The sequence below is a fragment of the Hypanus sabinus genome, unplaced genomic scaffold (genome assembly GCF_030144855.1).
Source record: "Hypanus sabinus isolate sHypSab1 unplaced genomic scaffold, sHypSab1.hap1 scaffold_1514, whole genome shotgun sequence".
NCBI lineage: Eukaryota > Metazoa > Chordata > Chondrichthyes > Myliobatiformes > Dasyatidae > Hypanus > Hypanus sabinus.
Genome location: NW_026779590.1, coordinates 27,294 through 52,500, shown reverse-complemented (window position 1 = coordinate 52,500; position 25,207 = coordinate 27,294). Strand labels below are relative to the sequence as shown.

The 25,207-nt window shown below is 51.7% G+C and overlaps 1 protein-coding gene across 1 annotated transcript in view; it reads left to right on the top strand.

The window, feature by feature from the left end:
* LOC132387092 (ras-interacting protein 1-like) overlaps positions 1 to 25,207 on the top strand; it is a gene marked incomplete at its 3' end in the record, with an annotated part of 58,306 nt that overhangs the window by 7,022 nt on the left and 26,077 nt on the right. The window contains exon 2 of the mRNA XM_059959442.1: positions 1,090 to 1,637. Within this exon, the coding sequence (XP_059815425.1) occupies positions 1,090 to 1,637 (548 nt within the window). The remainder of the gene's footprint in view (positions 1 to 1,089; positions 1,638 to 25,207) is intronic.

The following is a 25,207-nucleotide window of genomic DNA, read 5'->3' as shown; positions in this document are numbered from 1 at the left end:
TGTGTGTGTGTGTGAGCGTGTGTGTGTGCGAGTGTGTGTGTGAGTGTGTGTGTGTGTGTGAGTGTGTGTGTGTGTGAGTGTGTGTGTGTGAGTGTGTGTGTGAGTGTGTGTGTGTGTGAGTGTGTGTGTGAATGTGTGTGTGTGTGCGAGTGTGTGTGTGTGTGTGAGTGTGTGTGTGAGTGTGTGTGTGTGTGTGTGAGTGTGTGTGTGTGAGTGTGTGTGTGAGTGTGTGTGTGTGTGCGAGTGTGTGTGTGTGTGTCTGTGTGTGTGTGTGTGTGTGAGTGTGTGTGTGTGCGAGTGTGTGTGTGTGTGTGCGAGTGTGTGTGTGTGAGTGTGTGTGTGAGTGTGTGTGTGTGTGCGAGTGTGTGTGTGTGTCTGTGTGTGTGTGTGTGTGAGTGTGTGTGTGTGCGAGTGTGTGTGTGTGCGAGTGTGTGTGTGTGTGTGAGTGTGTGTGTGAGTGTGTGTGTGTGTGAGTGTGTGTGCGTCTGTGTGTGTGTGTGTGTGTGAGTGTGTGTGTGTGTGAGTGTGTGTGTGTGTGTGAGTGTGAGTGTGTGAGTGTGTGTGTGTGTCTGTGTGTGTGTGTGAGTGTGTGTGTGAGCGAGTGTGTGTGTGTGTGTGTGCGAGTGTGTGTGTGTGTGAGTGTGTGTGTGAGTGTGTGTGTGTGAGTGTGTGTGTGTGTGTGAGTGTGTGAGTGTGTGAGTGTGTGTGTGTCTTACCCCATTCTCTCCCCTTCACTCAGATCCACCTCCTTAGAGGCAAACCACCTTCAGCTCCTGTCCCTCTCTCCCTCCTACCCCTTCCAGACAGACACCGTCCCAGCCGCACCAAGACAGACAGCTTCCAGCAGCAACCTCAATCTCTCTCCCCTCTCTCTGAACCCCCCCCCCGTCCCTCGGCTGCTGCTCCTCAGAGAGAGACTGCAATCTCGATCCTTCCCTGAAGATCCATGTCCTCAAAGACAGACCACCCTCATGCCTCCCTCTCTCACTCCTACTCCCCCATAAGGTCTGCTTCCTCACTCCCTCCCTCCCTCTCTCCTCCTCCTCGGATGCAGCCACCCTCATTCCTCTCCTTCTGCCTCGCCCTCAGGTCCACCTCGTCGGACACAGACAGCCGCCTTAGTGCCCCCCGCTCTCACCGTGTCTCCCAGCTCTTCGGCCGCTGGAGCAGTGAGAAGCGGCTGGTTTCCGGTGGGGAGGAGGAGCCGGCCGGGGGTGAAGACGGTCAGGATGGTGAGGGGGGTGAACTGTCCACCCGCCCTGGGGCACCTGGCCTCCTCAAGGTGTACGGGGAGGGGCTGATGGCCGGTGCCAACTATAAGGGCGTGTTAGCTAGCCAGGGGTCCAGTGCACAGAGCCTGGTGCGCGAGGCCCTTCTCCGCTACGGCCTGCCGTCAGCCGACCCCAGCGACTACGTCCTGTGTGAGGCAGTGGGCCAGGGTCCCGGCGGGGACACCGCTGGTGGCTGGAGGGAAGCATATCGGCGGCCCGTAGGCTCCCACGAGCGGCCGCTGCTGATCCAGGAGCTATGGAAGCCCCAACGGGGCTACGACCGGAGGTTCGAGATACGCCGCAGGGACGAGCTGGAGCGCGAGGAGGAGGAACGGCGCAGGAGGGAAGAGGACAGTGGAAACGAGGGTGAGGAGGGAGGATTGGGAGGAGGGAGGGGAGGGATAGAGGGGGGAGTGGAAGAGCAAGAGAGAAGGTGGGAAGAGGGAGAGGGGAGGGGAGAGGAGAGGAAAAATGAAAGGGAGGGAGGAAGAGGAGGGGAGGAGGTGGAGGAGTGGGTGAACCAAAGCGGGAGAGGGGAGAGAGTGAAGGAAGAGAGAGGAGAAATGAAGGGCAGGGAGTGGGGAGGAGGGGGTAAGAGGGAAGGGGAAAGAGGAACAGGAAGGAGGGAGAAGGAAAGGGTGGGAGGATGAGAGGGAGCTTTGGCCACATCTGCACCCGGTGCATCGAGATGCAGCTCCTTAGAGACCGAGTTAGGGAACTGGAGCTCGATGACCTTCGGCTTGTTAGGGAAAGTGAACAGGAGCTGCAGGCAGGTCGTCACCCCAAGGCTACAGGAGACAGATAAGCGGGTGAGTGTCAGGAGAAGGTCAGGTAGTGGAGAGAACCCCTGTGGCTGTCCCCCTCAACAGTAAGTAGATCAGTTTGAGTATCGTTGGGGGAGCGACCTTCCTGCCTCTGGCACTGAGTCTGGCCCCGTGAAGGGAACTGAAGAGAGTGGCAGCAGTGATAGGGGACTCTACAGACGGACATGAAAAGGAAACACGGGTGGGAGCCTGCTCTCCTGAAAAGGGAGGGTGAACAGCCAGAGGTCGTGGTACATATTGGTACCAATGACATAGGTAGGAAAAGGGAAGAGGTCCTGAAAAAAAGACCACGAGGAGTTAGGAAGGAAGCTGAGAAGCAGGACCTCAAAGGTAGTAATCTCGGGATTACTGTCTGTGTCACACGACAGTGAGGACAGGAATAGGATGAGGTGGCTGAAGAATTGGTGCAGGGGGCAGGGATTCAGATTTCTGGATAATTGGGACCTCCTCTGGGGCAGGTGGGACCTGTACGAAACTTGCACTTGTATCTGAGGGTAACCAATAATCTTGTGGGCAGGTTTACTAGAGCTGTTGGTTGTGGTTTCAACTAACATGGCAGTGGGATGGGAACAAACTGAGGGTGAGCCAGCAGGTTTACAAGTAATATGGGAGCTGAATGTCGAAGGTTACACGTTGTATCAGAGGGACAGGAAGGGAGGCAGAGGGGGTGGTGTGGCTCTACTGGTACAGAATGGCATCAAATCAGTAGAAAGATGTGACATAGGATCGGAAGGTGTTGAATCCTTGTGGGTTGAGTTAAGAAACCGCAAGGGTAAAAGGACCCTGATGGTAATTATATACAGGCCTCCCAACAGTGGCTGGGAGATGGACCACAGATTACAACAGGAAATAGAAAAGGCGAGTCAAAAAGGCAATGTAATGGTAGTCAGGGGGGATTTTAACATGCAGGGCGATTGGGAAAATCAGGTTGGTAATGGATCTCAAGAGAGTGAGTTTGTTAAATGCCTATGAGATGGATTATTAGATCAGTTTGTCATTGAGTCTACTGGGGATCAGCTACACTGGATCGAGTGTTACGTAATGAACCGGAGACGATCAGGGAGTTTAAGGTAAAAGGACCCTGAGGAACCAGTGATCACAATATGATTGAGTTCAACTTGAAATGTGATAGGGAGAACGTAAAGTCTGATGTGGGAGTATTTCAGTGGAGTGAGGGAAATTCCAGTGGTATGAGAGGGGAGTTGGCCAAAGTAAATTGGAAGGAGCTGCTGGCAGAGATATCAACAGAACAACAATGGTGTGAGTTTCTGGGGAAAATGAGGAAGGTGCAGGACATGTGTATTCCAAAAATGGAAGAAATACTCAAATGGTAAAATAGTACAACCATGGCTGACAAGGGAAGTCAAAGCTATTGTAAAAGTAAAAGAGAGGGCATACAACAAAGCAAAAATTTGTGGGAAGATAGAGAATTGGGAAGATTTTAAAAACTTACACAGAGCAACTAAAAAAAATCATTAGAAGGGAAAAGGTAAATTAGAAACATAGAAAACCTACAGCACTACATGGGCTCTTCAGCCCAAAAAGCTGTTCCGAACATGTCCTTACTTTAGAGATTACCTAGGGTTACCCATAGCTCTCTATTTTTCTAAGCTCCATGTACCAGTCCAGGAGTCTCTTAAAAGACCCTATCGTATCCACCTCCACCACCGTCGCCAGCAGCCCATTCCACACACTCACCACTCTCTGAGTAAAAAACTTACCCCTGACATCTCCTCTGTACCTACTCCCCAGCACCTTAATACTGTGCCCTCTCGCGCTACCCAGTTCAGCCCTGGGAAAAAGCCTCTGACTATCCACACAATCAATGCCTCTCATCATCTTGTACACCTCTATCAGGTCACCTCTCATCCTCCGTCGCTCCAAGGAGAGAAGGCCAAGTTCACTCAACCTATTCTCATAAGACATGCTCCCCAATCCAGGAAACGTACTTGTAAATCTCCTCTGCACCCTTTCTATGGTTTCCACATCCTTCCTGTAGTGAGGCGACCAGAACTGAGCACAGTACTCCAAGTGGGGTCTGACCAGGGTCTCATATAGCTGCAACATTACCTCTGGCTCCTTAACTCAATCCCACGATTGATGAAGGCCAATGCATCGTATGCTTTCTTAACCACAAAGTCAACCTGCCTCAACAGCTTTGAGTGTCCTATGGACTCGGACTCCAAGATCCCTCTGATCCTCCACACTGCCAAGAGTCTTACCATTAATACTACATTCCATCATTATATTTAATCTACCAAAATGAGCTACCTCACATTTATCAGGGTTATCAGGGTTGAACTCCATCTGCCACTTCTCAGCTCAGTTTTGCATCCTATCAATGTCCCACTGTAACCTCTGACAGCCCTCCACACTATCCACAACACCTCCAACCTTTGTGTCATCACTGGTGACTGATCTCCATGCAGAATATGACCCATCTACAACCATTCTTTGCCTTCTGTGGGCAAGCCAGTTCTGGATACACAAAGCAATGTCCCCTTGGATCCCATGCCTCCTTACTTTCTCAATAAACCTTGCATGGGGTACCTTGTCGAATGCCTTGCTGAAATCCATATACACTACCTGCATCAGTGTGTTTAGTCACATCCTCAAAAAATTCAATCAGGCTCGTAAGGCACAACCTGTCTTTCACAAAGTCATGCTGACTATTCCTACTCATATTTTGCCTCTCCAAATGTTCATAAATCCTGCCTCTCAGGATCTTCTCCATCAGCTTACCAACCACTGAGGTGAGACTCACTGGTCTATAATTTCCTGAGCTATCTCTACTCCCTTTCTTGATGAATGGAACAACATCCACAACCCTCCAATCCTCTGGAACCTCTCCCGTCCCCATTGATGATGCAAAGATCATTGCCAGAGGCTCAGCAATCTCCTCCCTCACCTCCCACAGTAGCCTGGGGTACATCTCCTCTGGTCCTGGTTACTCATCCAACTTGATGTTTTCCAAAATCTCCAGTGCATCCGCTTTCTTAATATCTACATGCTCAAGCTTTTCAGTCCACTGTAGGTCATCCCTACAATTGTCAAGATTCTTTTCTGTAGTGAATACTGAAACAAAGAATTCATTCAGCACCTCTTCTGTCTCCTCCAGTTCCATACACACTTTTCCACTGTCACACTTGATTGGTCCCATTCTCACACGTCTTATCCGCTTGCTCTTCACATACTTGTAGAAGAATATGAAAGCAAGCGAGCAAATAATATCAAAGTGGATAGTAAAAGTTTTTTCAAATATGTTAAAAATAAAAGAGAAATGAGTGGATACAGGACCGCTAGAAAATGAGGCAGGAGAAATAATAACGAGGGACAAGGCGATGACTGATGAACTAAATGAGTATTTTGCCTGATGTTGTACTGTGTGAGGGAAGAGAAGTGGATGCAGTTACGGTTACAAGAGAGAAGGTGCTCAAAAAGCTTATAGACCAGTTAACCTGACCTCAGTGGTTGGAAAGATGTTGGTGTCAATTCATAAGGATGAGGTTATAGAGTGTTTGGTGACACAAGACAGGATAGAGAAAATCTTGTCTCATAAGACTGTTGGAATTCCTTGAGGAGATTACAAGTAGGATAGATAAAGGGGATGCAGTGGATATTGTATATTTGGACTATCAGAAGGCCTTTGAGAAAGTGCCATGCATGAGGCTGCTTACCAAGTTAAGGGCCCATGGTGTTACAGGAAAGTTACTAACATGGTTAGAGCAGACAGCGAGTGGGAATAAAAGGATCTTTTTCTGGTTGGCTGCCAGTGACCAGTGGTGTTGGGACCATTTCTTTTTATGCTGCATATAAATGATTTAGATGATGGAATAGATGGCTTTGTTGCCAAGTTTGTAGATGATATGAAGATTGGTGGAGGGGCAGGTAGTCTTGAGGAAACAGGTAGGATGCAGAAGGACTTAGACAGATTAGGAGAATGGGCAAGAAAGTGGCAACTGAAATACAAAGTTAGAAAATACATGGTCATGAACTTTGGTAGTAGAAATAGATAGAAATATTTTCTAAACGGGGAGAAATTCAGAAATTGGAGATGCAAAAGGACTTGTGCAGAACCCCCTGAAGATTAAGTTGTAGGTTGAGTCGTTGGTGAGGAAGCCAAATGCAATAACCTACAGCACAATGCAGCCCCTTTCAAGAGGTCCAGAATACAAGAGCAGGGATGTGATGCTGAGGCTTTATAAGGTGCTGGTGAGGCCTCACCTTGAGTACTGTGAACAGCTCCTCATCTTAGAAAAGATGCGCTGGCTTTGGAGAGGGTTCAGAGGAGGTTCACAGGGACGATTCTGGGAATTAAAAGGGTGATCATACGTGGAATGTTTGACGGCTCTGGGTCTGTACTCGCTGGAATTCTGAAAGATGAGGGGGATCTCAGAGAAACCTTCAGAATGTTGAAAGGCCTAAACAGAGTAGATGTGGAAAGGATGTATCCCATGGTGGGGAGTCCAGGACAAGAGGGCACAGCCTCAGGATAATGGGGCGTCATTTCAAAACAGGGATGTGGAGTAATTTCTTTAGCCAAAGGGTGGTGAATTTGTGGAATTTGTTGCCACTGCGCTGTGAAGGCCAGATCGTTGAGTGTATTTAAGGCAGAGATTGATAGGTTGTTGATTGGTCAGGGCATCAAAGGCTATGGCGAGAATGCTGGGGAGTGGGGTTGAGGAGGAGATAGGAAAAAAGGTCAGCCATGATTGAGCAGCAGAGCAGACTCGATGGCCTAGTTCTGCTCCTATGTCCGGTCTTATGTAACATGAATTCAAAGGACTAGCCAACGATTGGGTACAAATGCAGCCAGAGCAAAGAGTTAAATTGCACCACAGAGGCAAAATTCAAAAGGGTGAAGAATACAGGACTGAAGGTGCTGTATGTAAATATGCATAGCATTCAGAATAAAGTAGACAAATTTATGGCACAATTAGAGATTGGCCAGTATGATGTTGCAGGCAACACTATGTCATGCCTGAAAGAGGGTCACAGTTGGGAGCTAAACATCAAAGGATATAGTTTGTATGGAAAGGACAGGCAGGAAGACACAGGCGGGGGTGTGGCTCTGTCGGTAGGAGATGGAATTACATCTTCGTAAAGAGGTGACATAGGGTCAGAGAATGTTGAATCTTTTGTGGGTGGAGTTAAGAAACTGCAGGTAAAAAAAAACATGGGAATCATATACAGGCTCCAGATAGTAGCCAAGATGTGGGGTTGAGATTGCAAAGGGAGCTGGAAAAGGCCTGTAATAAGGGCAATGTCTCAATTGTAATGGAGCATTTCAATATGCAAGGGGACTGCAAAAATCAGATTAGTGTTGGATCGCAAGAGAGAGAACTTGTTGAATGCCCTCGCGATGGCATTTTAGAGCAGCTTGTGTTTGAGCCATCTCGGGGAAAGGCCATCTTAGACTGGGTGTTGTGTAATTACCCAGATCTTATTAGGGAGCTTAATGTAAAGGAACCCCTAGGAGACAGTGTGATCAGAATATGAGTGAATACATACTGCAGTTTGAGAGAGAGAAAAATAACCCACATATATCAGTAACACAATGGAATAAAGGGAATTACAGAGGCATGGGAGAGGAGCTTGTCCGGCTGGACTGGAGGGGGATGACGGCAAAGCAGAGATGGTTGGTTTCTGGGACTAGTTCACGAGGTGCAGGAGAGGTATGTCCCACAGAAGTTTCCTGTATAAAAGCCAGCAAAAGGGTATACAGTATAAGGTAGCATGGGAAGATGGATGATTGGGAAACTTTTAAAATCCAACAAAAGGCAGCTAAAAGTGCTACAAGAAGGGAAAAGATGAAATATGAGGACAGACTAGCCAATAATATAAAACAGGATATGAGAAGTTTTTTCAGTTACATAAATAGTAAAAAGGTGGACGACTGGAAGATGATGCTGATGAGGTAGTAATGGGGGACAAAGAAATGAACTGAATGGGTACCATAGAACCATAGAACACCACAGCACAGTACATGTTGTCTTCAGCCCTCCATGTTGTGCTGACCTCTCTACTCTTGAACTCAATCCCCCTGTTAATGAAGCCTAGCATCCCATAGGCCTTCTTAACTACCCTATCAACCTGTGCAGCGACCTTGAGGGACGTATGGATTTGAACAAGGTCCCTTTGTTCATCCACACTCTTGAGTAACTGACCATTAATCCTGTACTCAGTCTTCTGGTTTGTCCTTCCAAAATGCATCACCCCACACTTGTCCGGATTGAACTCCATCTGCCACTTTTCTGCCCAGCTCTGCCGCCTGTCTATATCCTCTTGTAACCTTCGACCACCTACAGCTCCACCCACAACTCCTCCAATCTTCGTGTCATCCGCGAACTTACTCACCCATCCTTCCACCTCTACATCCAGGTCATTTATAAAAAATCACAAATAGCAGGGGTCCTAGGACAAATCCCTGCAGCACTCCACTAGTCACCAACCTCCAGGCAGAATACTTTCTTTCCACAACTACCCTCTGCTTTCTTCATGTAAGCCAATTTTTTATCCAAACAGCCAAGGTTCCACTGATCCCATGCCTCATGACTTTCTGGATGAGTCTCTCATGAGGGAGCTTGTCAAATGCTTTGCTAAAGTCCATGTAGACCACATCCACTACCCTACCCTCATCAATTTCTTTTGTTGCCTCTTCAAAAAACTCAATCAGGCTCGTGAGGCATGATCTTCCCTTCACAAAGCCATGTTGACTATCCATGACTAGACTGTACTTCTCCAAATGCTCATAGATGCTATCCTTAAGAATCCTTTCCAGTAGTTTGCATACCATACCACTGATGTAAGACTCACTGATCTATAGTTCCCAGGTTTCTCCCTATTACCTTTTTTAAACAAGGGAACTACATTTGCCATTCTCCAGCCCTCCAGTACTTCCCTGCAGCCAAGGAGGATTCAAAGATCATGGCTAATGCTCCTGCGATCTCTTCTCTCAATTCCTGGGGTTGTTACCTGGGGTGTATCGGCCCTGGGGATTTATCAATCCTAATGTTTTTGAGAAGATCCAGCACTTCTTCTTCCTTAATCTCCACATTGTCCAGCACACAGGCCTGCTCTACTTTGACCTCATCCCGATCTAGATCCTTTTCACGTGAATACTGAAGCAAAGTATTCATTTAGGATCTCCCCAACCTCCTCCGCCTCCAGGCGCATGTTGCCCTCTTTATCCTTTAGCGGTCCCACCTTCGATCTCGTCATCCTCCTATTCTTCACATACACATAGAACGCCTTGGGATTCTCCTTAATCCTACATGCCAAGGTCTTCTCATGCCTCCTTTGAGCTCTCCTAAGTCCTTTCTTTAGCTCCTTCCTGGCTACCCTATATTTCTCATAAGCCCCTCCCACTTCCTGCATCTTATATCAAACATATGTTTCCTTGTTCCTCTTGACGAGTTGCCTCACATGTTTCATCAGCCACGGTTCCCTTTTCCTGCCATTTTTTCCTTGCCTCAGCGGGACAAACCTATCCTGAACCCAGCTCAAGTGGTCCCTAAGCTTCTCCCACATTACTTCTGTGCTTTCCCCTTTGAACATCTGTTTCCAATTTACTCTCGCTAGTTCCTGCCTCATCCCTTCAAAGTTAGCCCTTCCCCAGTTAAGCATTTTACCATTTTGTCTGATTTTATCCCTTTCCATAGCTATGCTGAAGCTAAGGGAGTTGTGGTCACTCTCACCAAAATGCTCCCCCTCCAGGAGGTCTGTCACCTGACCAGGTTCATTACCCAGAACTAGATCCAGTATGGCCTCTCCTCTCGTTGGCCGGTCCACTCACTGTGTCAGGAATCCTTCTTGAACACACCTGACAAATTCAGCCCCGTCTATCCCCCTCGCACTCAGGAGGTGCCAGTCAATATGAGGGAAGTTGAAATCACCCATAACTACAACCCTGTATTTCCTGCACCATTCTAAAATCTGCCTGCTTATCTGCTCCTCGGTGTCCCGAGGGCTATTTGGGGGCCTATAGACTACTCCCAGCACAGTGATTCCTATTTCTGACTTCCACCCAGACTGACTCTGTGGACACTCCTTCTGCAGTGTCCTCCCTTTCTATTGCCGTGATACTATCCCTGACCAGCAATGCCACTCCCCCCCCTTTCCTACCTCCCATCCTATTCCTTTTAAAACACCTGAACCCGGGGTCCTGCATCATCCAATCCTGCCCTTCGTCCAGCCAAGTTTCAGTAACGGCCACAACATCGTAGTTCCACTTACTGATCCACACTCTTAAATTCATCCTCCTTGTTCCTAATACTCCTAGCATTGAAATAGACACATTTCAACCCCTTTAACTGGCTACAATTATGTTCTGTCCCCTGCCTGTCTTTCCTCATCAACTCAGAACTCTTAGCATCATGCCCTTGTCCTTCTACCGTAATCCCTGCACTCACATTCTGATTCCCACCCCCCTGCCAAACTAGTTTAAACACTCCCCAACAGCTCTATCAAACCTGCCCACCAGGATATTGGTCCCCCTGGGATTCAAGTGCAACCCGTCCTTTTTGTACAGGTCACACCTGCCCCAAAAGAGGTCCCAACGATCCAGAAATCTGAATCCCTGCCCTTGGACGCAATCAGAAACATCCCGGACCCTGGTACCTGGGAGGCAAACTACCATCAGAGTTTCTTTCCTGGATCCACAGAATCGCCTGTCTGAACCCCTGACTATAGAGTCCCCTGTCACTACTGCCTTCCTCTTCCTTTCCCTACCCTTCTGAGCCACAGGGCCGGACTCTGTGCCACAGGCACGGCCACTGTTGCTTCCCCCAGGTAGGCTGTCCCGCCCCAACAGTCCTCGAACAGGAGTACTGATTGTCAAGGGGGACAGCCACAAAGATACTCTCTAGTACCTGACTCTTCCCCTTCCCTCTCCTGACTGTGACCCATTTCTCTGTCCCCCATGGCCCCGGAGTGACCACCTGCCTGTAACTCCTCTCTATCACCTCCTCACTCTCCCTGACCAGACGAAGGTTGTCGAGCTGCAGCTCCGGTTCCCTAACACGGTCCCTTAGGAGTTGCATCTCGATGCACCGGGTGCCGATGTGGCCGTCCGGGATGCCGGGAGACTCCAGGACCTCCCACATCTGACACCGACCACAGAAAACCGGCCTCACACACATACTACCTCCTTTTGCAATCAACAACTGCCTCGCCTCGTCCCGTTACCGCCGAAGCCTGTGGAGCCAAAGCCCTCTCACTCCGCTGCCCGCTGGATATGGCTGCCTTCTCTTTTAAACTGTTCGCGCTCCACTGCCTGCTCCCAACGCTGCCCGCCGTCCGGCCCCTCTCTTCCCCCGAGAACTCAAAATGTCTTCCTTAGGTGCTCTCCCGCTGCCTTCTTGTTCCGAATCCAGGGACTTTGCCTCAGTCTTCACTGTGGAAGACAGTAACAGTGTCCATTGGTGTCAGGGAACAGGAGTCAGTGTCATTGACAAAGGAAAAGTGCTCAGCAAACGGAAAGGTCTAAAGGTGAATAGAACACCTGGATGAGATGGACGAGAGGTGCTGAAGAGATAACAGATGCATCGGTCATGATTTTTCCAGAATTACTTGATTCTGGCACGGTCCTGGAGGACTGGAAGATTGTAAATGTCACTCCACTCTTGAAGAAGGGAGGATGGCCAAAAGAAAGGAAATTATAGGCCAGCTGGCCTGACCTCAGTTAAGGATGAGGTTTCCAGGAAGTTGGAGACTAATGATAAAATAAAGTCAGCATGGTTTCTGTGAAGGGAAATCTTACCTGACAAATCAAAGAAGTAACAAGCAGGGTGGACAAAGGAGAGGCAGTGGTTGTCATTTACCTGGATTTTCAGAAGGTATTTGATAAGGTGCCACACATTGAAACATAGACATCTACAGCACATCACAAGCCTTTTAGCCCACAATGTTATATCAACCATGTAACATGCCTGGAAACTGCCTAGAACTTTTCTACTGCCTAGCACTCTAGTTTTCTATCTTTCTTTTTTTTTAATAATTTTTTATTGCATTTTTAAATGATTACAAAGTATGAAAAAACAATGTATATAACCCATACCCCCTCCCCTTAACCCCTCCCCCCTAACTGCCCCATAAAAAAAGAAAGAAAGAAAGAAAGAAAGAAAGAAAGAATGCCTGGTGATTGGAAGATCTCCACATGCTCCATGGAATTCGTAATAATTTTAATATGTATATTTATTTCTTTCCCCTAATAACCAATTGTTTCATCTTCAAAGCATCTATATATTTAATCCTGTCTTTTGTAAATAAGGGCTCCAAATTTTCAAAAATGTTTCATATTTATCTCTTAAATTATAAGTAATTTTTTCTAATGGAATACAACCATAAATTTCTTTCTTCCAAGAATCTATACTTAAATGTGTATCCGATTTCCAAGTAACTGCAATAGCTTTTTTGGCTACTGCCAGTGCAATTTTTATAAATTCTTTCTGATACTTATTTAGTTTGAGTTTCGGTTTTATCCCTTCAATATCACCTAGTAAAAATAATATTGGATTATGAGGAAATTGTGTTCCTGTAATTTGTTCCAGTAAAAGTCTTAAATTTGTCCAAAATGGTTGAATTTTAGAGCAAGACCATGTCGAATGTAAAAAAGTACCAGTTTCCTGGTTACATCGGAAACACTGATCCGATAAATTTGGATTAAATTTTTTTATTTTTTGTGGTGTAATATATAATTGATGTAGAAAATTATACTGCACTAATCTTAACCGAACATTTATTGTATTTGTCATACTGTCAAGACATAGTCTAATTTTCTAGGAAATATCAAAAAATTTATATCTTGCATGTATAATTTGATTCAAAGACAGTTAATTAAGCAAGGAGTCCATAAGTCAAGACAAAAATGGGAAAGTGATTTGAATATTAAAATTGAAGAAACAAATTTTTCTATCTTTTTAAGAGGCTCTTAAAATACCCTATTGTATCCACCTCTACCACCTTCGCTCCCAGTGCACCCACCACTCTGAGTGAAAAACTCACCCCGACATCACTTCCAAGCACCTTAAAACTATGTCCCCTCAGTCCTGGGCAAATGCCTCTGACTATCCACACATCTCTCATCATCTTATACACCTCTATCAGGTCACCTCTCATCCTCCGTCGCTCCAAGGAGAAAAGGCCGAGTTCACTCAACTATTCTCATAAGACATGCTCCCCAATCCAGGCAACATCCTTGTAAATCTCCTCTGCACCCTTTCTATGGTTTCCACATCCTTCCTGTAGTGAGGCGACCAGAACTGAGCACAGTACTCCAAGTGGGGTCTGACCAGAGTTTTATAGAGCTGCATCATTACCTCACAGCTTTTGAACTCAATCCCATGGTTGATGAAGACCAACAAACCATATGTCTGTAACACACACAAAATGCTGGTGGAACACAGCAGGCCAGGCAGCATCTATAAGAAGAAGCACTGTCGACGTTTCGGGCTGAGACCCTTCGTCAGGACTAACTGAAAGGAAAGATAGTAAGAGGGGGAGGGGGAAATGCGAAATGATAGGAGAAGACCGGAGGGGGTGGGATGAAGCTGAGAGCCAGACAGGTGATTGGCAAAAGGGATACAGAGTTGGAGAAGGGAGAGGATCATGGGACGGGAGGCCTCGGGAGAAAGAAAGGGGAAGGGAGCACCGGAGGGAGATGGAGAACAGGCAGAGTGATGGGGAGAGAGAGAGAAAAAAACTAAATATATCAGGGATGGGGTAAGAAGGGGAGGAGGGGCATTAACGGAAGTTAGAGAAGTCAGTGTTCATGCCATCAGGTTGGAGGCTACCCAGCTGGTATATAAGGTGTTGTTCCTCCAAACTGAGTGTGGCTTCATTTTGACAGTAGAGGAGGCCATGGATAGACATATCAGAATGGGAATGGGAAGTGGAATTAAAATGTGTGGCCACTAGGAGATCCTGCTTTCTCTGGCGGACCGAGCGTAGGTGTTCAGCGAAATGGTCTCCCAGTCTGCGTCGGGTCTCACCAATATATAAAAGGCCACACCGGGAGCACCGGACGCAGTATACCACACCAGCCGACTCACAGGTGAAGTGTCGCCTCACCTGGAAGGACTGTCTGGGGCCCTGAATGGTGGTGAGGGAGGAAGTATAAGGGCAGGTGTAACACTTGTTCCGCTTACAAGGATAAGTGCCAGGAGGGGGATCGGTGGGAAGGGATGGGGGGGACGGACGAGTGGACAAGGGAGTCACGTAGGGAGCGATCCCTGTGGAAAGCAGAAAGGGGGTGGGAAAGATGTGCTTGGTAGTGGGATCCCGTTGGAGGTGGCGGAAGTTACGGAGAATTATACGTTGGACCTGGAGGCTGCTGGGGTGGTAGGTGAGGACAAGGGGAACCCTATCCCGAGTGGGGTGGTGGGCGGATGGGATGAGGGTAGATGTGCGGGAAATGGGAGAGTTGCGTTTGAGAGCAGAGTTGATGGTGGACGAAGGGAAGCCCCTTTGTTTAACCACCCCACTCGGGATAGGGTCCCCCTTGTCTTCACCTACCACCCCACCAGCCTCCGGTCCAACGTATAATTCTCCGTAACTTCCACCACCTCCAACGGGATCCCACTACCAAGCACATCTTTCCACCCCCCTTTCTGCTTTCCACAGGGATCGCTCCCTACGTGACTCCCTTGTCCACTCGTCCCCCCCCCCATCCCTTCCCACCGATCTCCCTCCTGGCACTTATCCTTGTAAGCGGAACAATTTGAGAGGGATAAGGGCAGATCAGAGGTGTCAGTGTTGCAATTAAATAAAGGAGACTACGGAGCCATGAGGGAAGAGCTGGCCAAAGTTAAATGGGCAGATGCCCTGGCAGGAAAGACAGTGGATCAGCAGTGGCAGATATTCTTGGGGATAATACAAAAGATGCAAAAGCAGTTCATTCCAATGAGAAGGAAGGATTCAAAGAGGGGGAAGGGGCCACAGTGGTTGACAAAGGAAGTCAGAGATTGTATAGCATTAAAGAAAAAGAAGTATGACAGGGCTAAGATGAGTGGGAATACAGATGATTGGGAAAGTTTTAAGGAACAGCAGATCTTAACTAAAAAAGCAATACGGAGAGAAAAAATCAGGTATGAGCTCAGTCTAGCCAGGAATATAAAAGGGGATAGCAAAAGCTTTTTTAGCTATGTGAAGAGAAAGAAGATAGTTAAGAACAATGTTGGCCCCTTGAAGAATGAATTGGGAGAAATTGTTATGGGAAACAGGGAAATGGCAACAGAATTTAATGCATACTTTAGATCTGTCTTCACCAGGGAGGACACAAGCAATCTCCCAGATTTATGGATGGGCCAGGGTCATAAGATATCAGAGGAATTGAGACAGATTGACATTAGGAAAGAAACTGTGATGAGTAGACTGGTAGGACTGAAGGCTAATAAATCCCTGGGTCCAGATGGTCTGCATCCGAGGGTTCTAAAAGAGGTGGCTCAGGAAATTGCGGATGCATTGGTAATCATTTTCCAATGTTCCTTAGATTCAGGATCAGTTCCTGAAGATTGGAGAGTGGCTAATGTTGTCCCACTTTTCAAGAAGGGAGGGAAGGAGAAAACGGAGAACTATCGCCCTGTTAGCCTAACGTCAGTCGTGGGGAAGATGCTTGAGTCCATTATTAAGGATGAAATAGTGGCACATCTAGATGGCAGAAATAGGATTAGGCCGAGCCAGCATGGATTTACCAAGGGCAAATCATGCTTGACTAATCTGTTGGAGTTTTTTGAGGGTGTAACAAGGATGTTAGACGAGGGTAGGCCAGTGGATGTTGTATACCTAGATTTTCAGAAGGCATTCGATAAGGTGCCACATAGGAGATTGGTGAGTCAAATCAGAGCTCATGGCATTGGGGGCAGGGTTTCAACATGGATAGAAAACTGGTTGGCAGATAGAAAGCAAAGGGTAGCAGTGAATGGGTGTTTCTCGGACTGGCTGGAGGTGACTAGTGGGGTACCACAGGGCTCTGTATTGGGACCACAGCTCTTTACGATTTATGTCAACGATTTAGATGAGGGCATTGAAAACTATATCAGCAAGTTTGCTGACGATACTAAATTGGGTGGCAGTGTGACATGCGAAGAGGACGTTAGGAGAATACAGGGAGACTTGGATAGGCTGGGTGAGTGGGCAGATACTTGGCAGATGTCATTCAATGTGAATAAATGTGAAGTTATCCACTTTGGAAGCAGGAACAAGAGGGCAGAGTATTGTCTGAACGGTGTCGAGTTAGGTAAGGGAGAAATGCAAAGAGACCTAGGAGTCCTAGTTCACCAGTCAATGAAGGTGAATGAGCAAGTGCAACAGGCAGTGAAGAGGGCAAATGGAATGTTGGCCTTTGTTACAAGGGGAATTGAGTACAAGAGCAAGGATGTCCTTTTGCATTTGTACAGGGCCCAGGTGAGACCACACCTGGAATATTGTGTACAGTTTTGGTCTCCAGGTTTAAGGAAGGACATTCTGGCAATTGAGGAAGTGCAGCGTAGATTCACTAGGTTGATTCCTGGGATGGCAGGGCTGTCTTACGCAGAGAGATTGGAGAGATTGGGCTTGTACACGCTGGAATTGAGGAGATTGAGAGGGGATCTGATTGAAACGTTTAAGATAATTAAAGGATTTGATAGGATTGAGGCAGAAAATATGTTCCAGATGTTGGGAGAGTCCAGTACCAGAGGGCATGGATTGAGAATAAGAGGTCAGTTATCTAAAACAGAGTTGAGGAAGAACTTCTTCTCCCAGAGAGTTGTGGAGGTGTGGAATGCACTGCCTCGGAAGACGGTGGAGGCCAATTCTCTGGATGCTTTCAAGAAGGAGCTAGATAGATATCTGATGGATAGGGGAATCAAGGGATATGGGGACAAGGCAGGGACTGGGTATTGATAGTGAATGATCAGCCATGATCTCAGAATGGCGGTGCAGACTCGAGGGGCCGAATGGTCTACTTCTGCACCTATTGTCTATTGTCTATTGGTCTATAAGTGCTACACCTGCCCTTACACTTCCTCCCTCACCACCATTCAGGGCCCCAGACAGTCCTTCAAGGTGAGGCGACACTTCACCTGTGAGTCGGCTGGTGTGGTATACTGCGTCCGGTGCTCCTGATGTGGCCTTTTATATATTGGTGAGACCCGACGCAGACTGGGAGACCATTTCGCTGAGCACCTACGCTTGGTCCGCCAGAGGAAAGCAGGATCTCCCAGTGGCCACACATTTTAATTCCACGTCCCATTCCCATTCTGATATGTCTATCCACGGCCTCCTCTACTGTCAAAATGAAGCCACACTCAGGTTGGAGGAACAACACCTTATATACCGGCTGGGTAGCCTCCAACCTGATGGCATGAACATTGACTTCTCTAACTTCCGTTAAAGCCCCTCCTCCCCTTCTTACCCCATCCCTGATATATTTAGATTTTCCCCCCTCTTTTTTTCTCTCTCTCTCTCTCTCTCTCTCTCTCTCTCTCTCTCTCTCTCTCTCTCTCTCTCTGCCCATCACTCTGCCTGTTCTCCATCTCCCTCTGGTGCTCCCCTCCCCCTTTCTTTCTCCCGAGGCCTCCCGTCCCATGATCCTCTCCCTTCTCCAACTCTGTATCACTTTTGCCAATCACCTGTCTGGCTCTTAGCTTCATCCCACCCTCTCCGGTCTTCTCCTATCATTTCGCATTTCCCCCTCCCCCCACTACTTTCAAATCTCTTAGTATCTTTCCTTTCAGTTAGTCCTGACGAAGGGTCTCGGCCCGGAACATTGACAGTGCTTCTCCCTATAGATGCTGCCTGGCCTGCTGTGTTCTACCAGCATTTTGTGTGTGTTGTCTGTCCTGACGAAGGGTCTCGGCCCGGAACGTCGACAGTGCTTCTCCCTATAGATGCTGCCTGACCTGCTGTGTTCCACCAGCATTTTGTGTGTGTTGTCTGTCCTGACGAAGGGTCTCGGCCCGGAACGTCGACAGTGCTTCTCCCTATAGATGCTGCCTGGCCTGCTGTGTTCCACCAGCATTTTGTGTGTTGTTGTTTGAATTTCCAGCGTCTGCAGATTTCCTCGTGTTTGCTTTTGAAGCCATATGTCTGTTTGCGTGGCAAGATAAAATCCAATGGTGTTCCCCGGATAGAGGAATGGCTGACAGTGGGAGTAAAGGGACCTTTTCTGGTTGGCTGTCAGAGTTCCTCACGGGTCAATACTGAGACCATTACTTTTCATATTGTTATTGATTTGGATTATGGATTTGATGGCTTTATGGCAAAGATTGCAGATGATATGAAGATAGGTAGTGCTGAGGAAGGGGTACGATTGCAGAAGGACAGACAAATTGGAAGATTGGGCAAAAAAGTGGCAGATGGCATATAGTGTTGGAAATGTATGATAATGAATTTTGGTGCAGACTGTTATCTGGGAAGAGAATCCAAATACTGAAGACGCAGAAGGACTGAGGAGTCCTTGTGCATGACTCCCAAAAGTTAATTTGCTGGTTCAGTCTGAGGTAAAGAAGGTAAATGCAGGGTGATAATGCTGAGCCTTTGTAAGATTCTAGTCAGGCTGCACTTCGAGTATTGTCAACAGTTTTTGGCCCCACGTCTCAGAAAGGGTGTGTTGTCGTTGGAGAGAGTCCAGCGGAGGTTCAGAGGATGATTCTGGGAATGAAGGGGTTAACAGATGAGGCACGTTTGTCAGCTTTGGGCCTGTACTCACTGGAATTGAGAAGAATGTGGGAGGGATCTCATTGAAACCTACCGGATGTTGAAAGGACCAGATAGGGTGGATGTGGAGAGGATGTTTCTCATGGTGGGGGTATCCAGAACTAGAGGGCACAGCCTCAGAATTGAGGGGCGGCCTTTTAGAAAAGAGGTATGGAGGAATTTCTTTAGCCAGAGAGCAGTGAATCTGTGGAATGCTCTGCCACGGACTGCGCTGGAGGCCAAGTCTGTGGGTATATTTAAGGGGGAAGTTGATAGTTTGGCATCAAAGGGTTAGGGTGAAAAGGCAGGTTTATGGGCTGGGATCCGGATCCCACGATGAGCAGGAGCAGGCATGAAGGGCTGAATGGCCTAGTCCTGCTCCTATATCTTACTGTGTAACAGAAGGGAAGGAGAAAGCTGGACGGGTGGGGGAGGAAAGAGGGGCAGGTGATACGAATAGAGCCGAGGGCGTGAAAAGGAGTGGGAGGGAGATGGGGGGCAGTCTGAGGGGAAGGTAGAGGGGAGAGAGAGGCATGGAAAGGGGGAAGTGAAAATGGGGAGGAGGAGGAATTGATCTGTCCCATTTCTACTCTCCACTACCTCTGCCCTCCCACCCTCTTTCTCTCCCCTATTCTCTCTTCTGCTCAATCTCCCTCACCCCCTCCATCCTCCTCTACCTCTCTCTCCCTCTCTCCCCTCCCTTTCCACCACACCTCTCCCCCCCACTCTCTCTCTCCTCCCAATTTTCTCTACCCCTCTTGATTCTCTCTCCCACACCGGATTATTTATCTCCCCTCCTCCGCTCTCTCCGCCTCTCTCTCCCCTCCCTCTCCATTCTCGCTCCCCTCTCTCTCTCCCCTCCCTCTCCGCTCTCTCCACATCACCTCTCTTCCCTCCCTCTCATCTCCCCACCGCCTCTCCCTCACCTCCTTCTCCGCTCTCCACATCGCCTCTCTCCCCTCCCTCTCATCTCCCCACCGCCTCTCTCTCCCCTCCCTCTCCGCTCTCTCCACATCGCCTCTCTCCCCTCCCTCTCATCTCCCCACCACCTCTCTCCCCTCCCTCTGCTCTCCCCCCTCTCTCTCCCCCTCTCTGCTCTCTCCCCACCTCTCTCCCCTCCCTCTCTGCTCTCACCCCCCTCTCTCTCCCCTCCCTCTCCGCTCTCTCCACATCGCCTCTCTTCCCTCCCTCTCATCTCCCCACCGCCTCTCTCTCACCTCCCTCTCCACTCTCTCCACTTTGCCTCTCTCCCCTCCCTCTCTGCTCTCTCCCCCTCTCTCTCCCCTCCCTCTCTGCTCTCCCCCCTCTCTCTCCCCTCCCTCTCTGCTCTCTCCCCCTCTCTCTCCCCTCCCTCTCTGCTCTCTCTCCCCTCTCTCTCCCCTCCCTCTCTGCTCTCACCCCCCTCTCTCTCCCCTCCCTCTCCGCTCTCTCTCCCCTATCTCCCCTCCCTCTCCACTCTCTCCACCGCCTCTCTCCCCTCCCTCTCTGCTCTCTCCCCCCTCTCTCTCCCCTCCCTCTCTGCTCTCTCCCCTCTCTCTCCCCTCCCTCTCTGCTCTCTCCCCCTCTCTCTCCCCTCCCTCTCTCACCCCCCTCTCTCCCCCCCTCTCCGCTCTCTCTCCCCTCCCCTCAATCTCTGCTCTCTCCCCCCTCTCTCTCCCCTCTCTCTCCCCTCCCTCTCTGCTCTCTCCCCCTCTCTCCCCTCCCTCTCTGCTCTCTCACCCCTCTCTCTCCCCTCCCTCTCTGCTCTCTCACCCCTCTCTCTCCCCTCCCTCTCCGCTCTCTTTCCCCTCTCTCTCCCCTCCCTCTCTGCTCTCTCCCCCCTCTCTCCCCTCCCTCTCTGCTCTCACCTCTCTCTCCCCTCCCTCTCCTCTCTCCTCTCCCTCTCTGCTCTCACCCCCCTCTCTCTCCCCCCCTCTCCACTCTCTCTCCCCTCTCCCCTACCTCTCTGCTCTCTCCCCCCTCTCTCTCCCCTCCCTTTCCGCTCTTTCCCCTCTCTCTCCCCTCCCTCTCTGCTCTCTCCCCCCTCTCTCCCCTCCCTCTCTGCTCTCACCCCCCCTCTCTCTCCCCTCCCTCTCTGCTCGCTCTCCCCTCTCCCCTCCCTCTCCACTCTCTCCACTTCGCCTCACTCCCCTCCCTCTCTGCTCTCTCCCCCTCTCTCTCCCCTCCCTCTCTGCTCTCTCTCCCCTCCCTCCCTGCACTCTCTCCCCTCTCTCCCCCCTCTCTGCTCTCTCTCCCCTCTCTCTCCCCTCCCTCTCCACTCTCTCCACCGCCTCTCTCTCCCCGCTCTCTCCCCCTCTCTCTCCCCTCCCTCTCATCTCCCCACCGCCTCTCTCTCCCCTCCCTTTCTACTGTCTCCACATCGCCTCTCTCCCCTCCCTCTCATCTCCCCACTGCCTCTCTCTCCCCTCCCTCTGCTCTCTCCCCCCTCTCTCTCCCCTCCCTCTCTGCTCTCTCCCCCCTCTCCCCTCCCTCTCCGCTCTCTCCCCCCTCTCTCTCCCCTCCCTCTCTGCTCTCTCTCCCCTCTCTCTCCTTTCCCTCTCCGCTCTCTCCACATCGCCTCTCTCCCCTCCCTCTCATCTCCCTACCGCCTCTCTCTCCCCTCCCTCTCCGCTCTCTCTCCCCTCCCCTTCCTCTCCACTCTCTCCACCGCCTCTCTCTCCCCGCTCTCTCCCCCTCTCTATCCCCTCCCTCTCATCTCCCCACCGCCTCTCTCTCCCCTCCCTCTGCTCTCTCCCCCCTCTCTCTCCCCTCCCTCTCTGCTCTCTCCCCCCTCTCTCTCCCCACCCTCTCTGCTCTCACCCCCCTCTCTCTCCCCTCCCTCTCTGCTCTCTCCCCCCTCTCTCTCCCCTCCCTCTCTGCTCTCACCCCCCTCTCTCTCCCCTCCCTCTCCGCTCTCTCCCCCTCTCTCTCCCCTCCCTCTCTGCTCTCTCCCCCCTCTCTCCCCTCCCTCTCTGCTCTCACCCTCCTCTCTCTCCCCTCCCTCTCCTCTCTCTCTCCCCTCTCCTCTCCCTCTCTGCTCTCACCCCCCTCTCTCTCCCCCCCTCTCCACTCTCTCTCCCCTCTCCCCTCCCTCTCTGCTCTCACCCCCCTCTCTCTCCCCCCCTCTCCACTCTCTCTCCCCTCTCCCCTCCCTCTCTGCTCTCACCCCCCCCCTCTCCCCTCCCTCTCCGCTCTCTCTCCACTCTCTCCACTTCGCCTCACTCCCCTCCCTCTCTGCTCTCTCCCCCTCTCTCTCCCCTCCCTCTCTGCTCTCTCTCCCCTCCCTCTCTGCACTCTCTCCCCTCTCTCCCCTCCCTCTCTGCTCTCTCTCCCCTCCCTCTCCACTCTCTCCACCGCCTCTCTCTCCCCGCTCTCTCCCCCTCTCTCTCCCCTCCCTCTCATCTCCCCACCGCCTCTCTCTCCCCTCCCTTTCTACTGTCTCCACATCGCCTCTCTCCCCTCCCTCTGCTCTCACCCCCCTCTCTCTCCTTTCCCTCTCCGCTCTCTCCACATCGCCTCTCTCCCCTCCCTCTCATCTCCCTACCGCCTCTCTCTCCCCTCCCTCTCCGCTCTCTCTCCCCTCCCCTTCCTCTCCACTCTCTCCACCGCCTCTCTCCCCGCTCTCTCCCCCTCTCTATCCCCTCCCTCTCATCTCCCCACCGCCTCTCTCTCCCCTCCCTCTGCTCTCTCCCCCCTCTCTCTCCCCTCCCTCTCTGCTCTCTCCCCCCTCTCTCTCCCCTCCCTCTCTGCTCTCACCCCCCTCTCTCTCCCCTCTCCCCTCCCTCTCTGCTCTCTCCCCCCTCTCTCCCCTCCCTCTCCGCTCTCTCTCCCCTCTCCCCTCCCTCTCTGCTCTCTCCCCCCTCTCTCTCCCCTCCCTCTCTGCTCTCTCCCCCTCTCTCCCTCTCCACTCTCTCCACTTTGCCTCTCTCCCCTCCCTCTCTCCCCCCTCTCTCTCCCCTCCCTCTCTGCTCTCTCCCCCTCTCTCTCCCCTCCCTCTCTGCTCTCTCCCCCTCTCTCTCCCCTCCCTCTCTGCTCTCTCTCCCCTCCCTCTCCGCTCTCTCCACATCGCCTCTCTCCCCTCCCTCTCATCTCCCCACCGCCTCTCTCTCCCCTCTCTCTCCGCTCTCTCCCCTTCTCTCCCCTCCCTCTCTGCTCTCTCTCCCCTCTCCCCTCCCTCTCCACTCTCTCCACCGCCTCTCTCTCCCTGCTCTCTCCCCACTCTCTCTCCCCTCCCTCTCCGTTCTCCCCCTCTCTCCACTTCGCCTCTCTCTCCCCTCCCTCTCCACTCTCTCCACTTTGCCACTCTCCCCTCCCTCTCCACTCTCTCCACTTTGCCTCTCTCCCCTCTCTCCACTCCCTCCATTCTCGCACCCCTCTCTCACTCCCCTCCCTCTCCACTCTCTCCACTTCGCCTCTCTCCGCCTCTCTCTCCCCTCCCTCTCCACTCTCTCCACCGCCTCTCTCCGCCTCTCTCTCCCCTCCCTCTCCGCTCTCTCCACTTCGCCTCTCTCCGCCTCTCTCTCCCCTCCCTCTCCGCTCTCTCCACATCGCCTCTCTTCCCTCCCTCTCATCTCCCCACCGCCTCTCTCTCACCTCCCTCTCCACTCTCTCCACTTTGCCTCTCTCCCCACCCTCTCTGCTCTCTCCCCCTCTCTCTCCCCTCCCTCTCTGCTCTCTCTCCCCTCTCTCCCCCCCTCTCCACTCTCTCCACCGCCTCTCTCCCCTCCCTCTCTGCTCTCTCCACCCTCTCTCTCCCCTCCCTCTCTGCTCCCTCTCCCCTCTCTCTCCCCTCCCTCTCTGCTCTCTCCCCCTCTCTCTCCCCTCCCTCTCTGCTCTCTCTCCCCTCTCTCTCCCCTCCCTCTCTCACCCCCCTCTCTCTCCCCCCCTCTCCGCTCTCTCTCCCCTCCCCTCAATCTCTGCTCTCTCCCCCCTCTCTCCCCTCCCTCTCTGCTCTCTCTCCCCTCTCTCTCCCCTCCCTCACTGCTCTCTCCCCCTCTCTCCCCTCCCTCTCCGCTCTCTCCACATCGCCTCTCTCCCCTCCCTCTCCGTTCTCCCCCCCTCTCCACATCGCCTCTCTCCCCTCCCTCTCATCTCCCCACCGCCTCTCTCTCCCCTCCCTCCGCTCTCTCCACATCGCCTCTCTCCCCTCCCTCTCATCTCCCCACCGCCTCTCTCTCCCCTCACTCTGCTCTCTCCCCCTCTCTCTCCCCATCCTCTCTGCTCTCACCCCCCTCTCTCTCCCTCTGCTCTCTCCCCCCTCTCTCTCCCCTCCCTCTCCGCTCCCTTTCCCTTCTCTCTCCCCTCCCTCTCTGCTCTCTCCCCCCTCTCTCCCCTCCCTCTCTGCTCTCACCCTCCTCTCTCTCTCCTCTCTCTCTCCCCTCTCCTCTCCCTCTCTGCTCTCACCCCCCTCTCTCTCCCCCCCTCTCCGCTCTCTCTCCCCTCTCCCCTCCCTCTGCTCTCTCCCCCCTCTCTCTCCCCTCCCTTTCCGCTCTCTTTCCCCTCTCTCTCCCCTCCCTCTCTGCTCTCTCCCCCCTCTCTCCCCTCCCTCTCTGCTCTCACCCCCCTCTCTCTCCCCTCCCTCTCTGCTCTCTCTCCCCTCTCCCCTCCCTCTCCACTCTCTCCACTTCGCCTCACTCCCCTCCCTCTCTGCTCTCTCCCCCTCTCTCTCCCCTCCCTCTCTGCTCTCTCTCCCCTCCCTCTCTGCTCTCTCTCCCCTCTCTCTCCCCTCCCTCTCCACTCTCTCTCCCCGCTCTCTCCCCCTCTCTGTCCCCTCCCTCTCATCTCCCCACCGCCTCTCTCTCCCCTCCCTTTCCACTCTCCACATCGCCTCTCCCCTCCCTCTCATCTCCCCACCGCCTCTCTCTCCCCTCCCTCTGCTCTCTCCCCCCTCTCTCTCCCCTCCCTCTCTGCTCTCTCCCCTCCCTCTCTGCTCTCTCCCCCCTCTCCCCTCCCTCTCTGCTCTCCCCCCTCTCTCTCCCCTCCCTCTCTGCTCTCTCTCCCCTCTCTCTCCCCTCCCTCTCCGCTCTCTCCACATCGCCTCTCTCCACTCCCTCTCATCTCCCCACCGCCTCTCTCTCCCCTCCCTCTCCGCTCTCTCTCCCCTCCCCTTCCTCTCCACTCTCTCCACCGCCTCTCTCTCCCCGCTCTCTCCCCCTCTCTCTCCCCTCCCTCTCATCTCCCCACCGCCTCTCTCTCCCCTCCCTCTGCTCTCTCCCCCTCTCTCTCCCCTCCCTCTCTGCTCTCACCCCCCCTCTCTCTCCCCTCCCTCTCTGCTCTCTCTCCCCTCTCCCCTCCCTCTCCACTCTCTCCACTTCGCCTCACTCCCCTCCCTCTCTGCTCTCTCCCCCTCTCTCTCCCCTCCCTCTCTGCTCTCTCTCCCCTCCCTCTCTGCTCTCTCCCCTCTCTCTCCCCTCCCTCTCCACTCTCTCTCCCCGCTCTCTCCCCCTCTCTGTCCCC